Source organism: Pseudophryne corroboree, chromosome 2 (assembly GCF_028390025.1).
Source record: "Pseudophryne corroboree isolate aPseCor3 chromosome 2, aPseCor3.hap2, whole genome shotgun sequence".
Lineage (NCBI taxonomy): Eukaryota > Metazoa > Chordata > Amphibia > Anura > Myobatrachidae > Pseudophryne > Pseudophryne corroboree.
Window position 1 is genome coordinate 115,464,745 of NC_086445.1, and position 26,307 is coordinate 115,491,051.

Below are 26,307 nucleotides of genomic sequence, written 5' to 3' on the forward strand. Positions count from 1 at the left end.
ACATGTATGAGGACGATGTTGGGAGGCGGAGCAAATTGCCTGTAATGGTGATGTCACTCTCTAGGGAGTCGACACCGGAATAGATGGCTTATTTAAGGAATTACGTGATAATGTCAACACGCTGCAAATCGGTTGACGACATGAGACGGCCGGCAAACATATTAGTATCTGTCCAGGCGTCTAAAACACCGTCAGGGACGTTATAATGCCCATTTTACCTCAGTCGGTCGACACAGACACGGACACTGACTCCAGTGTCGACGGTGAAGAAACAAACGTATTTTCCTTTAGGGCCACACGTTACTTGTTAAGGGCAATGAAGGAGGTGTTACATATTTCTGATACTACAAGTACCACAAAAAAGGGTATTATGTGGGGTGTGGAAAAACTACCTATAGTTTTTCCTGAATCAGATAAATTAAATGAAGTGTGTGATGAGGCGCGGGGTTCCCCCGATAGAAAATTATTGGCGGTATACCCTTTCCCGCCAGAAGTTAGGGCGCGTTGGGAAACACCCCTTAGGGTGGATAAGGCGCTCACACGCTTATCAAAACAAGTGGCGGTACCGTCTCCAGATACGGCCGCCCTCAAGGAGCCAGCTGATAGGAGGCTGGAAAATATCCTAAAAAGTATATACACACATACTGGTGTTATACTGCGACCAGCGATCGCCTCAGCCTGGATGTGCAGCGCGGGGGTGGCTTGGTCGGATTCCCTGACTGAAAATATTGATACCCTTGACAGGGACAGTATTTTATTTACTATAGAGCATTTAAAGAATGCATTTCTATATATGCGAGATGCACAGAGGGATATTTGCACTCTGGCATCAAGAGTAAGTGCGATGTCCATATCTGCCAGAAGATGTTTATGGACACGACAGTGGTCAGGTGATGCAGATTCCAAATGGCACAAAGATGTATTGCCGTATAAAGGGGAGGAGTTATTTGGGGTCGGTCCATCGGACCTGGTGGCCACGGCAACTGCTGGGAAATCCACCGTTTTTACCCTAAGTCACATCTATGCAGAAAAAGACACCGTCTTTTCAGCCTCAGTCCTTTCGTCCCCATAAGCATATCTGCCCAGGGATAGAGGAAAGGGAAGAAGACTGCAGCAGGCAGCCCATTCCCAGGAACAGAAGCCTTCCACCGCTTCTGCCAAGTTCTCAGCATGACGCTGGAGCCGTACAGGACCCCTGGATCCTACAAGTAGTATCCAAGGGGTACAGATTGGAAAGTCGAGACGTTTCCCCTCGCAGTTTCCTGAAGTCTGCTTTACCAACGTCTCCCTCCGACAGGGAGGCAGTATTGGAAACAATTCACAAGCTGTATTCCCAGCAGGTGATAATCAAAGTACCCCTCCTACAACAAGGAAAGGGGTATTATTCCACACTATATTGTGGTACTGAAACCAGAAGGCTCGGTGAGACCTATTCTAAATCTGAAATATTTGAACACTTACAAAGGTTCAAATCAAGATGGAGTCACTCAGAGCAGTGATAGCGAACCAGGAAGAAGGGGACTATATGGTGTCCCGGGACATCAGGGATGCTTACCTCCATGTCCCAATTTGCCCTTCTCACCAAGGGTATCTCAGGTTCGTGGTACAGAACTGTCACTATCAGTTTCAGACGCTGCCGTTTGGATTGTCCACGGCACTCCGGGTCTTTACCAAGGTAATGCCCGAAATGATGATTCTTCTTCGAAGAAAATGGACGACCTCCTAATAAGAGCAAGGTCCAGAGAACAGTTGGAGGTCGGAGTAGCACTATCTCAAGTAGTTCTACGACAGCACGGGTGGATTCTAAATATTCCAAAACCGCAGTTGTTTCCGACGACACGTCTGCTGTTCCTAGGGATGATTCTGGACACAGTCCAGAAAAAGGTGTTTCTCCCGGAGGAGAAAGCCAGGGAGTTATCCGAGCTAGTCAGGAACCTCCTAAAACCAGGAAAAGTGTCAGTGCATCATTGCACAAGAGTCCTGGGAAAAATGGTGGCTTATTATGAAGCGATACCATTCGGCAGATTCCACGCAAGAACTTTTCAGTGGGATCTGCTGGACAAATGGTCCGGATCGCATCTTCAGATGCATCAGCGGATAACCCTATCTCCAAGGACAAGGGTGTCTCTCCTGTGGTGGTTACAGAGTGCTCATCTTCTAGAGGGCCGCAGATTCGGCATTCAGGATTGGATGCTGGTGACCACGGAGGCCAGCCTGAGAGGCTGGGGAGCAGTCACACAGGAAAAATTTTTTTTTTCCAGGGAGTGTGATCAAGTCTGGAGACTTTTCTCCACATAAATATACTGGAGCTAAGGGCAATTTATAATGCTCTAAGCTTAGCAAGACCTCTGCTTCAAGGTCAGCCGGTATTGATCCAGTGGGACAACATCACGGCAGTCGCCCACGTAAACAGACAGGGCGGCACAAGAAGCAGGAGGGCAATGGCAAAAACTGCAAGGATTTTTCGCTGGGCGGAAAATCATGTGATAGCACTGTCAGCAGTGTTCATTCCGGGAGTGGACAACTGGGAAGCAGACTTCCTCAGCAGGCACGACCTCCACCCGGGAGAGTGGGGACTTCATCGGGAAGTTTTCCACATGATTGTGAACCGTTGGGAAAGACCAAAGGTGTACATGATGGCGTCCCGCCTGAACAAAAAACTGGACAGGTATTGCGCCAGGTCAAGAGACTTTCAGGCAATAGCTGTGGACGTTCTGGTAACACCGTGGGCGTACCAGTCGGTGTATGTGTTTCCTCCTCTGCTTCTCATACCCAAGGTATTGAGAATTATAAGACGTAGAGGAGTAAGAACTATACTCGTGGCTCCGGATTGGCCAAGAAGGACTTGGTACCCGGAACTTCAAGAGATACTCACAGAGGACTCATGACCTCTGCCGCTAAGAAGGGACTTGCTTCAGCACGTACCATGTCTGTTCCAAGACTTACCGCGGCTGCGTTTGATGGCATGGCGGTTGAACGCCGGATCCTAAGGGAAAAAGGCATTCCGGAAGAGGTCATTCCTACCCTGGTCAAAGCCAGGAAGGACGTTACCGCACAACATTATCACCACATGTGGCGAAAATATGTTGCGTGGTGTGAGGCCAGGAAGGCTCCACGAAGAAATTTCAACTCGGTCGATTCCTGCATTTCCTGCAAACATGAGTGTCTATGGGCCTCAGATTGGGGTCCATTAAGGTTCAAATTTCGGCCCTGTCGATTTTCTTCCAGAAAGAATTGGCTTCAGTTCCTGAAGTCCAGAAGTTTGTCAAGGGAGTACTGCATATACAACCCCCTTTTGTGCCTCCAGTGGCACTGTGGGATCTCAACGTAGTGCTGGGATTCCTCAAATCACATTGGTTTAAACCGCTCAAATCTGTGGATTTGAAATATCTCACATGGAAAGTGACCATGATGTTGGCCCTGGCCTCGGCCAGACGAGTGTCAGAATTGGCGGCTTTGTCTCACAAAAGCCCATATCTGATTGTCCATTCGGACAGGGCAGAGCTGCGGACTCGTCCCCAGTTTCTCCCTAAGGTGGTGTCAGCGTTTCACCTGAACCAGCTTATTGTGGTACCTGCGGCTACTAGGGACTTGGAGGACTCCAAGTTGCTAGATGTTGTCAGGGCCCTGAAAATATCGGTTTCCAGGACGGCTGGAGTCAGGAAAACTGACTTGCTGTTATCCTGTATGCACCCAACAAACTGGGTGCTCTTGCTTCTAAGCAGACGATTGCTAGTTGGATGTGTAGTACAATTCAGCTTGCACATTCTGTGGCAGGCCTGCCACAGCCAAAATATGTAAATGCCCATTCCACAAGGAAGGTGGGCTCATCCTGGGCGGCTGCCCGAGGGGTCTCGGCATTACAACTCTGCCGAGCAGCTACGTGGTCGGGGGGAGAACACGTTTGTAAAATTCTACAAATTTGATACCCTGGCTAAAGAGGACCTGGAGTTCTCTCATTCGGTGCTGCAGAGTCATCCGCACTCTCCCGCCCGTTTGGGAGCTTTGGTATAATCCCCATGGTCCTGACGGAGTCCCCAGCATCCACTAGGACGTTAGAGAAAATAAGATTTTACTTACCGATAAATCTATTTCTCGTAGTCCGTAGTGGATGCCGGGCGCCCATCCCAAGTGCGGATTGTCTGCAATACTTGTACATAGTTATTGGTACAAAAATCGGGTTATTATTGTTGTGAGCCATCTTTTCAGAGGCTCCGCTGTTATCATGCTGTTAACTGGGTTCAGATCACAGGTTGTACAGTGTGATTGGTGTGGCTGGTATGAGTCTTACCCGGGATTCAAAATCCTTCCTTATTGTGTACGCTCGTCCGGGCACAGTATCCTAACTGAGGCTTGGAGGAGGGTCATAGGGGGAGGAGCCAGTGCACACCACCTGATCCTAAAGCTTTTACTTTTGTGCCCTGTCTCCTGCGGAGCCGCTATTCCCCATGGTCCTGACGGAGTCCCCAGCATCCACTACGGACTACGAGAAATAGATTTATCGGTAAGTAAAATCTTATTATTGCTCAGTTTGTATGTAGCCGACGACAAGCGATGCGCAGGCCGCGGGCTGTTAACGATTTTGTCTCGTACATGGATCTGAATTTGGGCTCATCATCCAAAGCTGCATGCTTCGCCCGGCTGTGACATAACGTCACTGTGCGATACCGTTAGCCCGGGAGGGGGAAACAATAGGCGATGTCGCTCATAGAGCACATCGCCTAGTGTGCACCCACCTTTACGGTGTCATCAAATATCTGTGATAGTGATGTCGACTTGTATCATGTGACGAAGTCTTTTCACATATGTTTTTTATTAAATTAAGTTATGTTTTAAACTATACTATTGAACCGGAGACAAATTATCTTAAGTACACTAAGGAGGATAAAATTAATAATATTATGGATCATTTATAGTCATGATGGGCATTTTTCTACATTCCAGCTGTAAGTGAACTTCTCTCGTGATGCTCCCCCACAGCTGGAGGTTGCCTATAATCTTCACCTTGAACCTAAAATACTTTCCCAAATTCCTGGACATCACATTAGCTCAGCTTCTCTTCCAATTTTTGCAGTAATCTGTTGCGTGAGATACCGTGTTAGGTGGATTCCTCTGGCCCCATTAATTTATAGAAGTATGCAAAACGCTGTTGGTATGTGATATGGCCCCTCTGCTTTCTTCTTCCCATATAAAATTCTATGTTAGCAATCTGATTTTACTTAGTGGAACACCTTTCCTATACAGGGTACTACCAATCAGAGTCCCATTGATCATGGTTAGTATGCAACCAGATTTACTTTTAGTAAGTACTTAGGGGGTAATTCTGAGTTGATCGCAGCAGGATTTTTGTTAGCAGTTGGGCAAAACCATGTGCACTGCAGGGGAGGCAGATATAACATGTGCAATATAGAGTTTGTTATATACTCGCCGTATAAGACTACCCCCTTCCACACACCAAATAAAACGTAAAAGAACATCAGATTTGTGACATACTGTATATTATGACCTGATAAGAGATTTGGATAGGGAGTATTTATCAAGGTATGCATAAGAAGGGGGGAGGGGGCGAGGAGAAAGTTGTAAAATGTATAACAGTATACCCCTGTGTGCATTTAGTGTTACCGGTTTCACATGAGTGCCATTAGTATTAGTGCCATTACAGTACCTGTCATTGTCACCATTGTACGGCCACAACGCGACTGCAGCGCCTCCGGCCAGTCCCTGCATCTCCCTGTAATTGGCACTAGTGACCCGCCGCGGCTGCACTGGATATCGCGCGATACTGGATGGTGAGTAGAATGAGGTGGGCGGGCATCGGGAGGCCACTATGGGCACCGGGCGAGTATCGGAAGGCCACCATGGCAGCTATGTCTATCCCAACTGAAGTGCACCCGGCGTATAAGACGACCCCCCCCCCCCCACTTGGAGGCATGTTTTTCAGGGCAAAAAAGTAGTCTTATACGCCAGCAAATACTGTAATAATCTTTTCAAAATCTTCCCGAATGGAGCAATTTGTGGCTGTCTGTCCTACACATTCTTGCAGCTCACAGCATGTAATGTGAAGGTAGAGTAACGAGGAGGGGAAGGATTTTACAATGGACAGAGCTCAGATGGGGCATTCCAAAGCCTCTCTGCTCATCACAGCGACTGTGGTTACCATGGTAGTCCATAACTATGCAGAATTAGTAGTCATTAACAGCAGCCTGAATATAAATACAGGTTGAGTATCCCTTATCCAAAATGCTTGGGACCAGAAGTATTTTCGATATCGGATTTTTCCGTATTTTGGAGTCATTGCATACCATAATATCATAGATATCATGGCGATGGGACCTAAGTTTAAGCACAGAATGCGTTTGTTTCATATACACATTATACACACAGCCTGTGTATTAAACAAATTTTGTGTACATTGAGCCATCAGAAAACAAAGGTTTCACTATCTCACTCTCACCCAAAACATTCCGTATTTCTGAATATTCCGTATTTTGGAATATTTGGCTATGGGATACTCAACCTGTAGTAGCATTTTCAAGGAAAAATGGTGAATAATGCAATTATTCTTACAGCTTTCCATTGCGACTTGGTGCAACAGCTCTACAAATTCTCTTATTATTCCTGCAAATGGATATTGTATACATAGAAGGTGTGCTCTAGTCTTAACAGTACTGTCCTCACATAAACAGAAGAGTAGAGGAGGAAACAGAGCAGACAGGTCAACTAGAAAATAAACAGGACATAATAAGAAAATGAAATGTAATAATTTGCAAAACTCTGTGGTATAAGTTTGTTTTCATAAAGAGTAAAGGCAAAATTTTAGGCAAATGTGCAGTATTGCTCCAGAGTTCTCAGTTGAGGTGTAACCATCTCTTAAGAGGCATACACACAATGGACAATCATGCACGATAAACATAAAAACGCGCATATCGTCCAGTGTGTATGCATGAAAACGACCGCCCCCACGGGTCGCTATCGTTTATCAATTGAATATGCAGTCCAATTTAGGCTATATCATTCATGACTGCATGTTCAGGAACAATAACGTTCCCTATATCAGTCAGTGTGTATGCTCTATATTGTTCATTCTGCTGCTGGGGACATTTCAAGAGAAATCTTTATCTTTAGTGAGGCAGAATTTTCTCATGTGTGTGCCCATTTATTCAAACTTGAGTCGGCCATTTTGGTGATAATCTAACCTATTAATTCACTGACCAATTGTCACAAATATGCAGTTTACTAAATCACTATAGGCCTAATTCAGACTTGTACCCTAACCCGATGGTTAGCATACAAATTTGACGGTGGGGACACTGCTTATGTGCAGAACAGGTCCTGCATCCTTGCACGCAGTACCGCCTAAGCCCCAGCCTGATTGACAAGCTCAGGGCATTTGGGGGCGGGAAAGAGGTGGCGACCGGGTCCGTTCCTCAGCGGGAGTGCTGAGGTCAGTGTCCGCTTCTGGCGACACAGATTTACTGACCTCTGCTGCAGACCTGAGATGGAAATCTGAGTAACTTTAAGTTACCGATTGTCGCGCCTCCTGCTGCATTTGCATATTAGATGTACGGTATTTCACAGCCGCTTCCTTGCGGCTGCACAATAGCTTGCAGCTCTGAATCAGGCTGTATGAGCATTGTGGGCACAGCCTTCCTAGCAGAGATCTTTAGGCCTTTGGTGAGGTTCCTGATAGGCTGCTTTCTCATGAATGTTACTACAGGTTGAGTATCCCATATCCAAATATTCCAAAATACGGAATTTTCCGAAATACTGACTTTTTTGAGTGAGAGTGAGATAGTGAAACCTTTGTTTTCTGATGGCTCAATGTACACAAACTTTGTTTAATACACAAAGTTATTAAAAATATTGTATTAAATGACCTTCAGGCTGTGTATAAGGTGTATATGAAATATAAATGATTTGTGTGTATGTACACACACACACTTTGTTTAATGCACAAAGTTATTAAAAATATTGGCTAAAATGACCTTCAGGCTGTGTGTATAAGGTGTATATGAAACATAAATGCATTCTGTGCTTAGACTTGGGTCCGATCACCATGATATCTCATGGTCCCAAGCATTTTGGATAAGGGATACTCAACCTGTATATGAATTTTAATGCTTTACTGTTAAAGGGAATTACTATTTATATAGTGCCTGCACATTATGCAGCGCTGTACAGAGATTATTTAGTAATTTTCATCAGTACATGCTCCCTTGTATCTTTCAGTTTAAACACACACACACACACACACACACACACACACACACACACACACACACACACACACACACACACACACCTGTATTACTTGTAAAATGGCTTTTTTATACTCCCACACTGTTCCTGTTTGTCTTCTTACATACACCAGTAAAGCCTCCTCCTCCTCCACTCTCTCCTGCCCCCCAGTATGTATATATAAGAGATTTAGGAGCCACCACTGATTTGGCATTATGTGCCTTCCTAACGATGTCTATTTAAAATAACATTCAATTTGAAAAATGTCTAGTGTTTTGTGAGGGTTTTAATGCGCGAGCATTTCCTCTTAACGGGTTTACTTTGTCTAAATAGACTGTTCAGGACACCATAAAACTACCCATGGTAAAACTCTTGTTAGGTCATATTTTTGTATTTATAGACCTGGACAAGAATAAATGTAAATGACCGGAAAACCACAGGTGGAAACAGCAATGTGTTTGGGTGGGATCGCTGCCGGTGATATAATTAAGGGTTTTGGTACAGCTCTTCCTGTAATGACATCACCCAGGTGGCAGCTAGTAGTAACGGCTCTTATTTTAGCATCCTTTCTTTTGTGGTACCAATAAAATATTCAAATCCGCTCTGACTCGCAGCGGAAGTGTGAAGTCATTTCATACATTTATGTAGTAAATAAACAGCTTGCTGGATCCTTTTAGGACATCACAACACGTTTACATCATCTGTAGTGATTTTATGTTTGACTGATGTTGATTGTTGACGTTTTATTAATTTGTGGTAATGTACTCTGATTAATTCACTGTTGCTTTGTTGAAATATATCACATGTAGCCATACATTTGAACTGTTTGGGGCAGATCTTATTTTTTTCCCAATCACCTAATAATAGCCCCATTTGACGGAGACCTCACCCACTTTCCAACAAGCCACACTGTTGTGGTCCATGAATCAGGGCTATTGGCAGATATACAATGCACCTGTTATTGGTATTTGGGCGTTGACTTACTCATGCCATGGTTATTACATAAGTACCATGTTTCCATGGCTGAGTTTCTGCACCCACATTAACCACATGGCTTCTACGTTACTAAAACTTCTTTCTAAACTCTTGCACTGGAGTTACCATTGGCATTACTCGCTCCTTTCCTTTACATCTTCTGTGTCCAGGGACCAGGCTCCGCTGGCAAAGTGGTCAGAATTCATCCTTTCCTCAACAACCGATTTTGATGTCCCACCTTGACTATTGTAACATTGTCCTTCCCAACTGCCCTGCTTTTCTGATTATATTTACGTACATCAAAATGTGACTATTCTACGTCTACCTACATATTATTATTATTATTATTATTTCCTACAACTAGGAAATGGCAATAAGGGCTTTGAAGCAGACAGGAAGCAGAAGCATTGAGGCGGCACTCGAATTCATCAGTAAGATGGGGTACCTGGACCCAAGGAATGAGCAAATCGTCCAAGTGATCAAGCAGACATCGTCAGGTAACTATTTACATGTGAGGATTATATGACCGGTGTTGAGACATACACTACACAGTATATTGCAGTAATGGGTTTTTTATGTGCTGCTTAACTGGCTTAATTGTTTAGAACATATTTTGAAAAGCATTAATATATTTTATTGGGAAGAAAAATAATATATATATAAATATATATATATATATATATATATATATATATATATAAAATATAATGCGCCTAGGAGTGCCTCTTACTCCCCCGCATTATAGAGTGATCCCTAAGTGTCAATAGACTCCCCAGCAGCAACAGATTCCCGATGGCATTGCTCCCCCTCCCCCCGGGCTGATATATCTCCAGTGTCAAGACTCCCCAACCTGCTAGTCCATAGGCCCAGCACTGTGTTCCTACACGTTACCTCCAGCTCACAGAGCTTAAAAGAGAGACGGCACACCATGAAGCCAAAAGTTTATTAAATATAGGTAGTCACCTTAGTCCAAAAATTATAAAAACATATCAATAAATAGCGTTTACAGGCATAATACTTAACAATGCCCAGTGCAGATATGTCCTAATAGAACAGCAGTCCGACGGCCATTTTGTTGGGACCAACCACCTTTCTCCATGGCATTGCTTAAGTTGGCTACTTCTATTTAATACTTTTGGATTCATGACAAATGGTGATGTGCTGGCCTCTATTTTTCGCTCTTTGAGCTGCAGGTAATGTTTAGGACTAAATTCAGTGTCATGGAGGTGATAGGTAATCTTTTCCATTCAGGTAATAAACAATACGTAGGTAGGATATTAGTGAAGAGATGCAGAGAGGGTCACCCTACTTCCAGTATCTAGCATCAAGATACCAAGCTTCTGCAAGGATGTGCATAGCTAGTTTTGCTGAGTGTGGGTCAGTATCTTCAAGAGGGTAGCAGAGTAATAAGGACCATAGATCCTTCCAGACTGGGCATGAGAGAATTCATGTCACAAAGGTTTCTAACTTTATCCCAGAAAGAATATATCTTTGGGTAGGACCAGACTTGTATAAATGTTTTTGAACGTGGCCACATACAGCCAACATACAGGGGAGGTGCCTGGGTACCTCTTGGCAACTCATCAGGTTGCCAACATCCATAAGGGATACTGGGGTCATTTAGTATGATGGGTATAGATGGAGTCCAAAGGAGCCGGTGCACTTTAAATTTCTTCAACTGGGTGTGCTGGCTCCTCCCCTCTTCGCCCCCTCCTACAGCTAGTTTAGAAAAATGTGCCCTCAGGAGAGGATGCACGCTGAAAAAAAAATTCCTCTGGAGCTCCAGTTTATATTAAACTTTGTTATTTTGGAATACTGTTTGGGCAACAGTATACCTCCACCGCGGGGAGGGGGGGGGGCGGTTACTGGTCTCTTAAGGCGTCAGAGCCGATTCCCCGCTGCAGGACCACCGTCCTGGGAGGTTGCTGGTACCGCAGGGCATTGCGCCTTAGCGAACACAAACGCAGCACGCCGCACACCCCTAACATAGCCTGAAGGTGAGAAGAGTGGTGAGTACAAACCCGGGGGTGCCGCTAGGGGGGTTCCCCCGGTTCTTGGTTCTGCGCAACGCAGGGGGGGCATACGGAACCCTCCCTGGGGAGATCCGCTATAGCCCCCCTGTGTACACTGGCAGCAGTAGTGAAAACAAGCATTTATGTGATGTTTTACACTGTATAGGAGACATTGCCAGTATAAAGATGTACTTAGCTGTGGCGCCATTATAGGGACCAGCGGTGGTTTGGCACCTTCCTCTGCTTCCAGCTGCTGCAGCAGGAACACACAGCTCCTACAGACTCTCACAGATACTCAGGAAACTTGTACAGGGGTGTAAATGAGGGGGAGAGCCGCTATTGGCCCTCATTCAGAGTTGTTCGCTCGCTAGTTGCTTTTAGCAGCATTGCACACGCTAAGTCGCCGCCCTCTGGGAGTGTATCTTAGCATAGCAGAATTGCGAACGAAAGATTAGCAGAATTGCGAATAGAAATTTCTTAGCAGTTTCTGAGTAGCTCGAGACTTACTCAGCCATTGCGATCAGTTCAGTCAGTTTCGCTCCTGGTTTGACGTCACAAACACACCCAGCGTTCGCCCAGACACTCCCCCGTTTCTTCAGACACTCCCGCGTTTTTCCCAGAAACGCCAGCGTTTTTTCGCACACTCCCAGAAAACGGCCAGTTTCCGCCCAGAAACACCCACTTCCTGTCAATCACAGTACGATCACCAGAACGATGAAAAATCCTCGTTATGCCGTGAGTAAAATACCTAACTTTTGTGTAAAATAACTAACCGCATGCGTAGTAAGTGACTAATCGCAATATAGCGAAAATCGGCAACGAGCGAACAACTCGGAATGAGGGCCATTGTACACTACATGGTGTCCTAAAAAGGAAAATAATTCCAGTGTTTCACTGTGATATATGTATATATACAGCTTGCAGTCTCACTGAGCCTGACAAGCTTGGGTGCGGTGTGCTGTCCCTCTCTTTCTATGTCTCCTCCTCACATACAGTAAGGCAGGCTTGCTATTGTAATACTTTTCTGTGTGTGTGGGAGTGTTATCTACTGTAAACATGGTCAAACACCAATTATGCAGTGTATGTCACACCACATTCTCCCCATCTACGGATGGTTCCCTATCATGTGAACAATGCAGTCAGTCCTCACAGGTTAGTGAGGAGGCTGGGGGATAGGGTCATGAGCCATCCTGGCTCAGTGCCATAAAAGCTATGATGGCAGATATGTCGCTGCTGATACTCAGAAGACGCAGCAGGCTGTCGCAGACCTAGCTGCAAAGGCAGATGATAAGCAACCCCCCTCCCTAGCTCAAGACACATAAACGTGGGCTGTCTGATTTACTCTCAGATTCTGAGGAAGAGGTACAGGATGAGGGGGAGGAATTAGATCCTATTACTGAGGATTCAACTTCTGCACAGGGTATTGAGTCCCTCATACTGGCTATCAGGGATGTCTTAAAAATCCCTCTAGAAGATGCTGCAGCACCGCAAGTCGTTTTTCTTAGCACAGAAAAAACTCAGTGTCACTTTCGGTGATTCTCCGGAATTAGATGACATGTTTAATCAGGCCTGGAAAAATCCTGATTAAAAATATCAGGTGACAAAAAGGTTTTTGCACACTTTTCCATTTCCCCTGAAGGTAGGAAAAATAGGAAAAATTGGGAGGAACCCCCAGCAGTGGACGTATCAGTCTCCCGCCTGTCAAAGAAGTTGGTACTGCCAGCTCTGGGCTTCTTTACATGAAAGGACCCTGGGGATAGAAATATAGAAAGTACACTAAAGTCTATTTACACAGCAGCTGGCGTATCACAAAGACCTGTACTTGCGGGTTGCTGGATGACACATGCCATTCATACATGGGTGACTCAAATTCAGGAGGGTCTTGGGGGGGGGGGGGGGGGGAGATGCCCCTGGTTACTATGGTGACCCTCATGAGACACATCCAAGACACTGCACGCGTCCTGTGTGATTCTCTCAAGGAAATAGGCGCTCTTAATGCTAGGACTACTGCCATGGCAGTGTCGGAGTGCAGAGCCTTATGGCTTCGTCAGTGGATAGTGGATACAGATTCCAAGCGCAGTGTGGAGTCTCTCCCCTTCTCAGGGGAGTGGCTGTTCGGGGTTGAGTTGGATACGTAGATTTCTAAGGTTACTGCAGGGAAATCCACGTTTCTCCCCTCTGGGGCCCTGCCGGCTAAACATTCCTACCCGGGGCCGTCTGCCCAGTCCTTTCAGTCTATCAAATTTATATCTAGAGCCAGAGTTGCCTCCAGTGCGACTAGAGGCACCAGAGGTAAGACAAGAAAACCAGCAGCCGCAGGTTCTCAGGAACAGGGTACCAGTTCAGCTTCCACTAAGGCCTCAGCATGACAGTGCCCACCCACTACGAGGGGATCTTGAGGTGGGAGCTCGACAGCGTCACTTCAGCCGCATCTGGGAAAACTCCTGCCAGGATGCCTGGGTAAAGGACCTAATTTCTCAGGGCTACAAGCTGGAGTTCAACAGCGCTCCTCCCCGACGATTTTTCAAATCAAGCTTACCAGCTTTGGAGGATACACGAGTTACGCTGCAACAGGCCATCCTAAAGTGGGTCCATTCACAAGTCATTGTTCCAGTGCCACTACAACAGCAGGGAAAGAGTTACTGCTCCAACCTGTGGTACCGAAACCGGACGGTTCGGTAAGGCCCATTCTGAATCTAAAATCCTGGAACCCTTACCTAAAGGTTTTCAAGTACAAGATGGAATCCTTGCGAGCAGTGATTGCGGGTCTGGAAGAACGGGAGTTCATGGTGTCGCTGGATATAAAGGACACCTATCTCCATATCCCGATTTGGCCGCCTCACCAGGCTTACCTGCGGTTTGCTCTGCTGAATGATCACTACCAGTTCCAGGTGCTACCCTTCCGCCTGTCCACAGCTCCGAGGGTGTTCACAAATGTGATGGCGGAGATGATATTCCAGGTCCAGGGGGTCAATATTGTCCCTTATCTGGACGATATCTTGATGAAAGCGAGATCGGTAGCTTTTATTGCTCCATATAGACCACACTATTCAGCTTCTGTCATACCATGGGGGGATCCTCAATTTACAGAAGTCCCACCTGGAGCCGACTCAGCGGCTCCTGTTTCTGGATACTGTGGCTCAGAAAGTGTTCCTCCCAGAGTACAAAGTGAGAACACTCCAGGAGATGGTCCGAATGGTTCTCCGGCCTACTCGAACATCCATCCATCTTTGCATAAGATTTTTGGGGAAAATAGTAGCCTCATACGAGGCGATCCAGTACGGAAGGTTCCATGCCAGAACATTTCAATTGGATCTCCTGAGCAAGTGGTCCGGATCACATCTTCAGATGCATCAGATAATACTGCTTTCACCTCAGGCCAGGATTTCCCTCCTGTAGTGGCTACAGTCCTCAAGCCTACTGGAAGGTCAAAGTTTTGGGATTTAGGATTGGATCCTCCTCACGACAGATGCAAGTCTGAGGGGATGGGGAGCTGTCGCCCAGGGGGCTTAGTTCCAGGGCAGGTGGTCAACCCATGAAGCCCTGTTTCCGACCAACATTTTGGAACTTCGGGCGATCTACAATGGTCTGCTTCAGGCCTCTCCTCTACTCAAGGATCCCGTGATCTAAGTTCAGTCGGACAACGCCACGGCATAGATTAATAGACAAGGAGGGACAAAAAGCAGGGCCTGTATGCGAGAAGTGTCAAAGATACTCCTCTGTACAGAGAGAAATGCAAGTGCAATGTCCGCAATCTTCATTCCGGGAGTGGACAACTGGGAAGCGGACTTACTGAGTCCTCACGATCTCCACCATCAGGTGTTTCAGCAGATCATCGACCGGTGGGGCTGCCCACAAATAGACATGATGGCTTCTCGACTCAACAAGAAGCTTCGCTGGTATTGCTCACGAACCAGGGACCCTCAGACGAGGGCAGTAGATGCACTGACGCCACCTTGGCCTTACCGGCTAGTCTACCTGTTTCCTCCAAATCCCGTTGATCTCAAGGGTGCTTAAGTGAATCAGGAATCAAAGAGTCTAGGCGATTCTGATTGCCCCGGATTGGCCTCGGAGGGCGTGGTACATGGATCTTCTGGACATGTTCATCGAAGACACTTGGCCTCAGCCACTGAAAAGAGATCTTCTTCAACAAGGATCGTTCGTCTACCCGTACTTACGGCGACTTCGTCTGATGGCATGGAGGTTGAGCGGAACATCCTAGCTCACAAAGGCCTTTCCAAAAAGGTTATTGCTATTATGGTTCAGGTCAGGAAACCTGTGACATCAAAACACTATCATCATATCTGGAGAAGATATGTCTCTTGGTGCGAGAAACGCATGTATCCGCCTGCAGAGTTCCACTTGGGACGTTTCTTACGTTTCCTGCAGACTTACGTCTGGGTTCCATTAAGGTCCAGATTTCAAGCTCTCTCAATTTTCTTCCAGAAGAAATTGGCGGTGTTGCCAGAAGTTCAGACCTTCTTGCAATGGGTACTCCACATACAACCTCCTTTTGTGCTACCCACGGCACCCTGGTATTTGAATGTAGTGTTGGAATTTATACAGTCGTCCTGGTTTGAACCTCTGATGACGGTAGAAGACAAGTACCTCACGTGGAAGACAGTGATGTTACTGGCCCTGGCTTCTACTAGGCGTGTCTCAGAATTGGGGGCCTTATCTTGTAAAAGTCTCTACTTGGTCTTTTACGAGGACAGAGCGGAGCTCAGGACTAGGCAGCAGATCCTGCCGAAGGTCGTCTCTGCGTTCCACTTAAATCAACCTATTGTGGCTGTGTCAGGTTCTGGCACTTCTGCTCCTCCGGAGGCATTGGATGCTGTGCGAGCCTTGAAGATCAGGCAGGGCCGTCTTTTCATATGGGCTCAATTGGCTCTTGCTCAAGGGCCCCAGGAGTAAAAGGGCAGCAGGCTGATAGCTGAGGGTCCCCTCTTTCCATGGGTACCAGATTTTTGAAAATCGGCCCTGGGGAACCGGAGATATCCGACTTCAAAGCAGTGGTCCCCATCCAAGCCTGTTAATTGTTCTTCCCAGCCAGATATCTCGGGTTCTGTCTAACTTAGAGTTTTTCTACTCCAAAAGCTGGGACTCCCACCTTTCAGTGGACACTGGTAGCTTGTCGGCACTATGCCCAGAACCAGAGATATCAGCCTTCAAGCAGCTGGTCCCTGCTCCAGCTCCACACGCCTGGTGTGCAGTTTTATATTTTTGTTGGTGGATTGCTCTGGCTACTGAAGTCTGATCCCCAAATCCCCAGTACCTCCTGACAGGTGGGACTCTCTAGTTTTTTTTTATCGCATTAAAGCTAAGAAATCTATTTCCATGAACTGGAGATATCTGCAGAAAAGCAAGCTGCCCTGACCCCTGGAAAATGATGAATATTAAGCCCACTCCACTATCCACCCCTCCCCTGTGTATTAAACACCCCCTACCACCCTGGAAGTCATGTACCAGGGCCTCTTCATTCAGCACAATGTCCCCTTCTACAGTTTAGTGTTCTCCTTCCTGCCCCATTTGTGCAGTAAAGGAGTAATTAGCAGAAATTATTTTTCCAGGTCCTACATGCTGAGCGAAAGATAGAACCCCCCTACCCCCCGCGGGACATCAATGCTGCCGCTGATAGCACCCCCAACCCCTAACGCTGATGGGTGGGTAGGGGCCCCAGTGCATTGCTTTGTCCAGGGGCCTACACTGCTGTTAAGACGGCTCTGGGATAAGGAAGACGGATTCCTTGTTTGTGCTATATGATGCACAGAAAAAGGGTTGTCCTGCTTCTAAGCAGTCCATTGCTCGTTGGTTTAGGCTTACTATCCAACAGGCCTATGTGTCTGCAGCCTTACCTGTTCCGCAGTCTCTGAAGGCCCACTCTACAAGATCGGTGGGGTCTTCCTGGGCGGCTGCCTGTGGTGTCTCGGCCTTGTAACTATGCCGAGCTGCTACCTGGTCGGGGATTAACACCTTTGTGAAGTTCTACAAGTTTGATATCCTGGCCAAAGAGGATACCCAGTTTGGGCAGAAATTGCTGCAGACGTCTCCGCACTTTCCCGACCGTTCTGGAAGCTTTGGGACAACCCCAGTATCCCTTATGGATGTTAAGAAAATAGGATTTTAATACCTACCGGTAAATCCTTTTCTCGTAGTCCATAAGGGATACTTGGCGCCCGCTTCAGTGCTTTGACGTGTCTGCAGGCTTTACCTGTTCAGCTGTTGCTGTTTGTTACCAGCCGTTGCTGGTCGTTTTATGTTGTTGGTGTGCTGGTGTATGACTCTCACCACTCACTGCTATGTTCCTTCTCTCAAGTATGTCCGTTCGTGCACAGTTTTACCTGTACTGCTGGCTGTAGGAGGGGGCATAAAGGGGAGGAGCCAGCATACCCAGTTGAAGAAATTTAAAGTGCACCGGCTCCTTTGGACCCAATCTATACCCATCGTACTAAGTGACCCCAGTATCCCTTATGGACTACGAGAAAAGGGTTTACTGGTAGGTAATAAAATCCTATTTTCGTTAATCAGGATCGATATTGAGCTAGAGTCAATTATAGACCTGACAATCTCCTATTAGTCTTCCTTTGGAGGAGAGCTTATATTCCTCTCCCACTCCAACTCCATGTCTGGCCTTAGAGTCTAGCATGTTACTAACAAGAGTATTATATTATAAAGCAATGAGATCATGCCCGCGTGGATGGCAGAGTTCCTCAAGTACAGGGAGAAGGAGGCTCACCCGAGAGGAGGGACCTCCCTAAATGTCCGCTATTCTGGGCTCTTTTATGTTAATCCACTATTGAAGTACTATTGTTCTTAAAAAGTATAGGATGGTTCTCTGTCAGCCCTGTCAATCAGATGCGGTCATGTGATGTCATGTAGTCAGTAAACATTCATTATTACATAATTAGCCATTTGATATTTGTTTTTTGATGTGTTACGAATTCTTCAAACAAATTATTTACTAGGTTTTTTTCTTTTTATCTAATGTTAAAGGGAAAAGCACAGCTCCAAATAATGTTCTCCATCGGTCAAGTTTTGAAGGACCAAGTGAAAGTTTTTCACCTTATCATTCAATGAGCAATGCAGCCTATGAAGGTCCCAGCTTTCCAGTTGAAGGATCCAATGTTCTTAGTGATGTTCCACGTCAATATATGGATTACTTGCTGTCTGCGCCCCAGCCTGGGCCAATGAATGGGCCATCACAGAGGCCTACAGCGCATAACACACCTGGAGGACACCAGCACCAACAAAAGGCCTATGCCACAAGCGTAGAGCCCCCTGCAATGAACTATGCTATTGTGAATCACACCAGCCAGGGTCTACCTATGCAGCCCTCTCATGCATCCAACAGCCCACACTACGGGCGCCAGCATCTCCTAGTCCAAGGGGATCCTATGGGGTACGGAGTTCAAAGAACCCCATCATTTCAAAACAAAATACAGCCTGATGGAGGGTATGTAACTATACAGAACAAAGGCCCTGTACCTCATTCCAGCCCAAGCCATGCATATTCGCAAGCCCCGGCAGGTCTCTATATGCCGCACCCTCACCAAAAACAGTCAAGTCCTAATTCTCACCAAATGCTTGTCATGCCAAGAGGGTCCCCATTTTCTAGTGAGTATTCTGACACACCACAGAACCTTTTAACACCAACACAAACTAGCTTAAATATGGATATGTATGATATGGGCAGTGTGTGTCAGTGGCAGAATGCACAGTCACGCCGTGATTCTCTTCAGGGATCTGGAATGGACACCTCTGCACGACAACATGTCTCGTTCCGAGCAGAATCCCAGGCACCTAGTCGAAACAATTCCTTTAATAACCACCAGCAGCCAAAGCAGGTACAATTGAGGCAGGCTCCCCAAAGTAAACCTGATCCTTCTATGGCATCACCAAACACCATTACAACTGTGACATCCGCCCACATACTCCAGCCCGTAAATAGTATGAGGGTAATGAGACCAGAGCCCCAGACTGCCGTAGGACCATTCCACCCTGGTTGGTTAGCAGCACAAACTCAAGTGGCAGAAAACCCACAGATGATTGAGCCCCATCCGTTATCTGTCGGTGGCGCGGGTCCTTACGGGATTGATGTAGATTATGGCAACCAGGATATGCGATTTCCACCACCACCCTATCCAAAGCATCTCTTGCTTCAGAACAGCTCCGAGCAGCATGAATTGAACTCTCTATGCAAGGGAGTAGAGCAGAACCTGCGGGTTGTTGATAACGTGACAAATAGTCACGAGGATGACGCCAACGGAGATGTAAAACATGAGAAAGTGAGCAAGAGTTCCAAAGCTGTCAAGTCTGGGAAAGACAAGAAGCAGATTCAAACATCGCCTGTGCCAGTGCGGAAAAACAGCAAAGACGAGGAGAAGAGGGAATCCAGAATTAAGAGCTACTCACCATTTGCCTTTAAATTTTACATGGAACAGCATGTGGAGAATGTTCTCAAAACCTACCATCAGAAAGTCAATAGAAGGTTACAGCTGGAACAAGAGATGGCTGAGGTAAGAGTCAGCTGACCATACTTGCTTTGCTGTTATGACATAGAAATTCTCCGAGTTCAGCCTACAGCTTTAGCACTTTACATTTATAATCTGTAAAGGGCTGTGTCCATGATGAGTTCTTGGCAGGTGATGATTAAAAATTGTTTGCCGTATTTGTATTAAGTCTTGTGCATGTTACAAGCTTGGCTCTTAAGCATGTTGGGGGTAATTCTGAGTTGATCGCAGCAGGATCTTTGTTAGCAGTTCGGCAAAACCATGTGTACTGCAGGGGAGGCAGATATAACATGTGCAGAGAGAGTTAGATTTGGGTGGGGTGTGTTCAATCTGCAATCTAAATTGCAGTGTAAAGATAAAGCAGCCAGTATTTACCCTGCACAGAAACAAAATAACCCACCCAAATCTAACTCTTTCTGCACGTTATATCTGCCACACCTGCAGTGCACATGGTTTTGCCCAATTGCTAACAAACTTTCTCTAACGTCCTAGTGGATGCTGGGGACTCCGTAAGGACCATGGGGAATAGACGGGCTCCGCAGGAGACAGGGCACTTTAAGAAAGAAAATGAATACTGGTGTGCTCTGGCTCCTCCCTCTATGTCCCCCCTCCAGACCTCAGTTTGAATCTGTGCCCGGACGAGCTGGGTGCTGTTTAGTGAGCTCTCCTGAGCTTGCTATAAGAAAGAAGACTTCAAAATCGGTGGCAGAAGACTCCAGTCTTCAAACTGAGGTAGCGCACAGCACTGCAGCTGTGCGCCATTGCTCCCACACTAAACCCACATACTCCGGTTACTGTAGGGTACAGGGCGCGGGGGGGGGGGGGGCCCTGGGCAGCAATTAGGACCTCTTGGCAAACGTTGGGCATATATACAGTTGGGCACTGTATATATGCATGAGCCCCCGCCATAATTTTACACAGAAACGCGGGACAGAAGCCCGCCGCTGAGGGGGCGGGGCTTCTTCCTCAGCACTCACCAGCACCATTTTCTCTCCACAGCTCCGGTGAGAGAAAGCTCCCCAGGCTCTCCCCTGCAGATTCACGGTAGAAGAGGGTAAAAAGAGAGGGGGGGCACATAAATTAGGCGCAAAAACATTATATACAGCAGCTACTGGGTTAACACTAAGTTACTGTGTGATTCCTGGGACATATAGCGCTGGGGTGTGTGCTGGCATACTCTCTCTCTGTCTCTCCAAAGGGCCTTGTGGGGGAACTGTCTTCAAAAAGAGCATCCCCTGTGTGTGTGGTGTGTCGGTACGCTTGTGTCGACATGTTTGACGAGGAAGGCTATGTGGAAGCAGAGCGGGAGCAAATGAATGAGGTGTCTCCGCCGACGGCGCCGACACCTGATTGGATGGATATGTGGAAGGGTTTAAATGATAATGTTAATTCCTTGCATAAAAGGTTGGATAAAGCTGAAACCTTAGGACAGTCGGGGTCTCTGCCCATGCCTGATCCTATGTCGCAGAGGCCGTCAGGGTCTCAGAAGCGCCCACTATCCCAAATTGTTGACACAGATACCGACACGGATTCTGACTCCAGTGTCGACTATGATGATGCAAAGTTACAGCCTAAATTGGCTAAAGCTATACGTTATATGATTATAGCAATGAAGGAGGTGTTGCACATCACAGAGGAAACCCCAGTCCCTGACCAGAGGGTTCATATGTATGGGGGAAAAAGGCAGGTAGTGACCTTTCCCCCTTCACATGATCTAAATGAGTTATGTGAAAAAGCTTGGGAATATCCAGATAAAAAACTGCAGATTTCCAAACGGATGCTTATGGCGTATCCTTTCCCACCAACGGACAGGCTACGCTGGGGATCCTCCCCTAGGGTGGACAAAGCTCTAACATGCTTATCCAAGAAGGTGGCCCTACCGTCACAGGATACGGCCACCCTAAAAGATGCTGCGGATAGAAAGCAAGAGGGTACCCTGAAGTCCATTTATACACATTCAGGTACCTTACTAAGGCCGGCAATTGCGTCGGCCTGGGTGTGTAGTGCTGTAGCAGCATGGACGGGATACCTTGTCTGAGGATCTGGATACCTTAGACAAGGATACTATATTAATGACCCTGGGGCATATAAAAGCGATGCCGACTCAAAAAGGCACATGGAGGTTTTACCATACAAGGGTGAGGAATTTTTTGGGGAGGGTCTCTCTGACCTGGTCTCCACAGCTACTGCTGGAAAGTCAAATTTTTTGCCATATGTTCCCTCACAACCTAAGAAAGCACCGTATTACCAAATGCAGTCCTTTCATTCACAAAAAGGCAAGAAAGTCCGAGGTGCGTCCTTTCTTGCCAGAGGCAGGGGCAGAGAAAAGAAGCTGCACAGCACAGCTAGTTCCCAGGAACAGAAGTCCTCCCCGGCTTCCACTAAATCCACCACATGACGCTGGGGCTCCACAGGCGGAGCTAGGCCCGGTGGGGGCGCGTCTCCGAAATTTCAGCCACAAGTGGGTTCACTCCCAGGTGGATCCCTGGTCAATAGAGAATGTGTCTCAGGGATACAAGCTGGAATTCGAGGAGATGCCCCCTCACCGATACCTCAAATCGGCCCTGCCAGCTTCCCCCTTAGAGAGGGAAATATTTTTAGCTGCAATTCACACATTGTATCTTCAGCAGGTGATGGTCAAGGTTCCCCTCCTTCAACAAGGAAAGGGTTATTATTCGACCATGTTTGTGGTACCGAAACCGGACGGTTCGGTCAGACCCATATTGAATTTAAAATCCCTGAACATATACCTGAAAAGGTTCAAATTCAAGATGGAATCGCTCAGAGCGGTCATCGCAAGCCTGGAAGGGGGGGATTTTATGGTGTCTCTGGACATAAAGGATGCATACCTTCATGTCCCCATTTATCCACCTCATCAGGCGTACCTCAGATTTGTGGTACAGGATTGTCATTACCATTCTTGGTGCCGTTTGGTCTCTCCACGGCACCAAGAATATTTACCAAGGTAATGGCGGAAATGATGGTGCTCCTGCGAAAGCAGGGGGTCACAATTATCCCATACTTGGACAATCTCCTCATAAAGGCGAGGTCCAGAGAGCAGTTGCTGATCAGCGTAGCACGCTCTCGGGAAGTGTTACAACAGCACGGCTGGATTCTAAATATTCCGAAGTCGCAGTTGATTCCTACGACTCGTCTGCCCTTCTTGGGCATGATTCTGGACACAGACCAGAAGAGGGTTTATCTCCCGATGGAGAAGGCTCAGGAGCTCATGACACTGGTCAGAGACCTATTAAAACCAAAACAGGTGTCGGTGCATCACTGCACGCGAGTCCTGGGAAAGATGGTGGCATCATACGAGGCCATTCCCTTCGGCAGGTACCATGCGAGGACCTTTCAATGGGATCTGTTGGACAAGTGGTCCGGATCACATCTTCAGATGCACCGGCTGATCACCCTATCCCCCAGGGCCAGGGTGTCTCTCCTGTGGTGGCTGCAGAGTGCTCACCTTCTCGAGGGCCGCAGATTTGGCATTCAGGACTGGGTCCTGGTGACCACGGATGCAAGCCTCCGAGGGTGGGGGGCAGTCACACAGGGAAGAAATTTCCAAGGTCTGTGGTCAAGTCAGGAGACTTGCCTTCACATCAATATCCTGGAACTAAGGGCCATATACAACGCCCTACGTCAAGCGGAGACCCTGCTTCGCGACCAATCAGTTCTGATTCAGTCAGACAACATCACCGCAGTGGCTCATGTAAACCGCCAAGGCGGCACAAGGAGCAGGGTGGCGATGGCGGAAGCCAACAGAATTCTTCGCTGGGCGGAGAATCACGTAAGCGCACTGTCAGCAGTGTTCATTCCGGGAGTGGACAACTGGGAAGCAGACTTCCTCAGCAGGCACGACCTCCACCCGGGAGAGTGGGCACTTCATCAAGTAGTCTTCACGCAGATTGCAAGTCGGTGGGAACTGCCACAGGTGGACATGATGGCATCCCGCCTCAACAAAAAGCTACAGAGGTATTGCGCCAGGTCAAGAGACCCTCAGGCGATAGCTGTTGACGCACTAGTGACACCATGGGTGTTCCAGTCGGTTTATGTATTTCCTCCTCTTCCTCTCATACCCAAGGTGCTGAGAATCATAAGAAAGAGGAGTGAGAACAATACTCATTGTTCCGGATTGGCCAAGAAGGACTTGGTATCCAGATCTGCAAGAAATGCTCACAGAGGACCCATGGCCTCTGCCTCTAAGACAGGACTTGTTGCAACAGGGGCCCTGTCTGTTCCAAGACTTACCGCGGCTGCGTTTGACGGCATGGCGGTTGAACGCCGGATCCTAGCAGAAAAAGGCATTCCGGATGAAGTTATTCCTACGCTGATACAGGCTAGGAAGGACTTGACGGCTAAACATTATCACCGTATATGGTGAAAATATGTTGCTTGGTGTGAGGCCAGGAATGCCCCCACGGAGGAATTCCAGCTGGGCCGTTTCCTTCACTTCCTACAGGCGGGAGTGACTTTGGGCCTAAAATTGGGTTCCATTAAGGTCCAGATTTCGGCCCTGTCTATTTTCTTTCAAAAAGAACTGGCTTCTCTGCCTGAAGTGCAGACGTTTGTAAAGGGAGTGTTGCATATTCAGCCCCCTTTTGTGCCTCCAGTGGCACCTTGGGATCTGAACGTGGTGTTGAGTTTCCTGAAGTCACACTGGTTTGAACCACTTAAAACCGTGGAGTTAAAATATCTCACGTGGAAGGTGGTCATGCTATTAGCCTTGGCCTCGGCTAGGCGTGTGTCAGAGTTAGCGGCTTTATCACATAAAAGCCCCTATCTAGTTTTCCATATGGACAGAGCAGAATTGAGGACCCGTCCACAATTTCTGCCTAAGGTGGTGTCATCTTTTCATATGAACCAACCTATTGTGGTGCCTGTGGCTACTCGTGATTTGGAGGATTCCGAGTTACTAGATGTGGTCAGGGCTTTGAAGGTTTATGTAGCCAGAACGGCTAGAGTCAGGAAAACGGAGTCGCTGTTTATCCTGTATGCATCCAACAAGCTGGGTGCTCCTGCTTCAAAGCAGACTATTGCTCGCTGGATCTGTAACACGATTCAGCAGGCTCATTCTGCGGCAGGATTGCCGCTGCCAAAATCAGTAAAGGCCCACTCCACAAGGAAGGTGGGCTCTTCTTGGGCGGCTGCCCGAGGGGTCTCGGCATTACAGCTTTGCCGAGCAGCTACTTGGTCAGGTTCAAACACTTTTGCAAAGTTCTACAAGTTTGATACCCTGGCTGAGGAGGACCTTGAGTTTGCTCATTCGGTGCTGCAGAGTCATCCGCACTCTCCCGCCCGTTTGGGAGCTTTGGTATAATCCCCATGGTCCTTACGGAGTCCCCAGCATCCACTAGGACGTTAGAGAAAATAAGATTTTACTTACCGGTAAATCTATTTCTCGTAGTCCGTAGTGGATGCTGGGCGCCCGTCCCAAGTGCGGACTTCTTCTGCAATACTTGTATATAGTTATTGCTTGCATAAGGGTTATGTTATGGTGCATCAGGGTTGATCTGATGCTCTGTGGTTGTTCATACTGTTAACTGGGTAAGTTTATCACAAGTTATACGGTGTGATTGGTGTGGCTGGTATGAGTCTTACCCTGGATTCCAAAATCCTTTCCTTGTACTGTCAGCTCTTCCGGGCACAGTTTCTCTAACTGAGGTCTGGAGGAGGGACATAGAGGGAGGAGCCAGAGCACACCAGTATCCAATTTCTTTCTTAAAGTGCCCTGTCTCCTGCGGAGCCCGTCTATTCCCCATGGTCCTTACGGAGTCCCCAGCATCCACTACGGACTACGAGAAATAGATTTACCGGTAAGTAAAATCTTATTTTCTGCTGCGATCAACTCCCGTTAACACACGCTTGGAACTAAAATAAAATGAAAACGAAAATATCCCACGTGGGAATAATAATTAGTAAACAAATAAATTGAACAAAAACAAACATACATTAATGCTGGGTACACACAGGCTGATATGTTGGCCGTTCTGTTGAGCGGCCGATATATCACTGGCCCGTCGGCCAGTGTGTACCAACAATATGTCTGTGAATGTCGCCGCTCAGACGTATCGCGTCGGCCCTGCAGCACAGCCGATTGCCAAAATATCTAACTATATACTGACACATTGTGCTGTCTGTACGGGCGGGTACATTTGCTGCAGACACCAGCGGTGATTGACAGCTCAACTAGGCGGGCGCATGTAAATGCCGGTCCAGTTCGTGACGTCAGTCACGACGGTTTGGGCAGTGTGTACGCACAACACACTGCCCGGTCCGTCTGTAGATACATCTACAGATCAACTGAGTTATCAGTGACATCACCAGTGAGGGCCATGCTGCCAAATGCCGGCACCCCCGCCCGGCCCGTCGCTGACGACATTGCATCGTTTGCAAGGCATCTAGTGTGTATGTACCTTAATTCTTCTAGAGCAGGTCTAGCAAACCTGTGGCTCTCCAGTTGTTGAGAAACTTCAAATCCCAGCATGCCCTGCCAGAGTTATAGCATTAACTGAAATCAAAACGGTGACGGGGCTTGCTGGATCATGTAGTTTCACAAAAACTGGAGAGCC

General features: G+C 47.3%; 1 protein-coding gene across 2 annotated transcripts in view; it reads left to right on the forward strand.

Moving 5' to 3' along the window:
* The window catches only part of LATS2 (large tumor suppressor kinase 2), a 115,465-nt gene that overhangs the window by 63,133 nt on the left and 26,025 nt on the right, over positions 1-26,307 (forward strand). For both annotated transcript variants that reach the window (XM_063951628.1, XM_063951627.1), the window contains 2 exons: positions 9,578-9,710; positions 18,219-19,741. In XM_063951628.1, the coding sequence (XP_063807698.1) occupies positions 9,578-9,710; positions 18,219-19,741 (1,656 nt within the window). The remainder of the gene's footprint in view (positions 1-9,577; positions 9,711-18,218; positions 19,742-26,307) is intronic.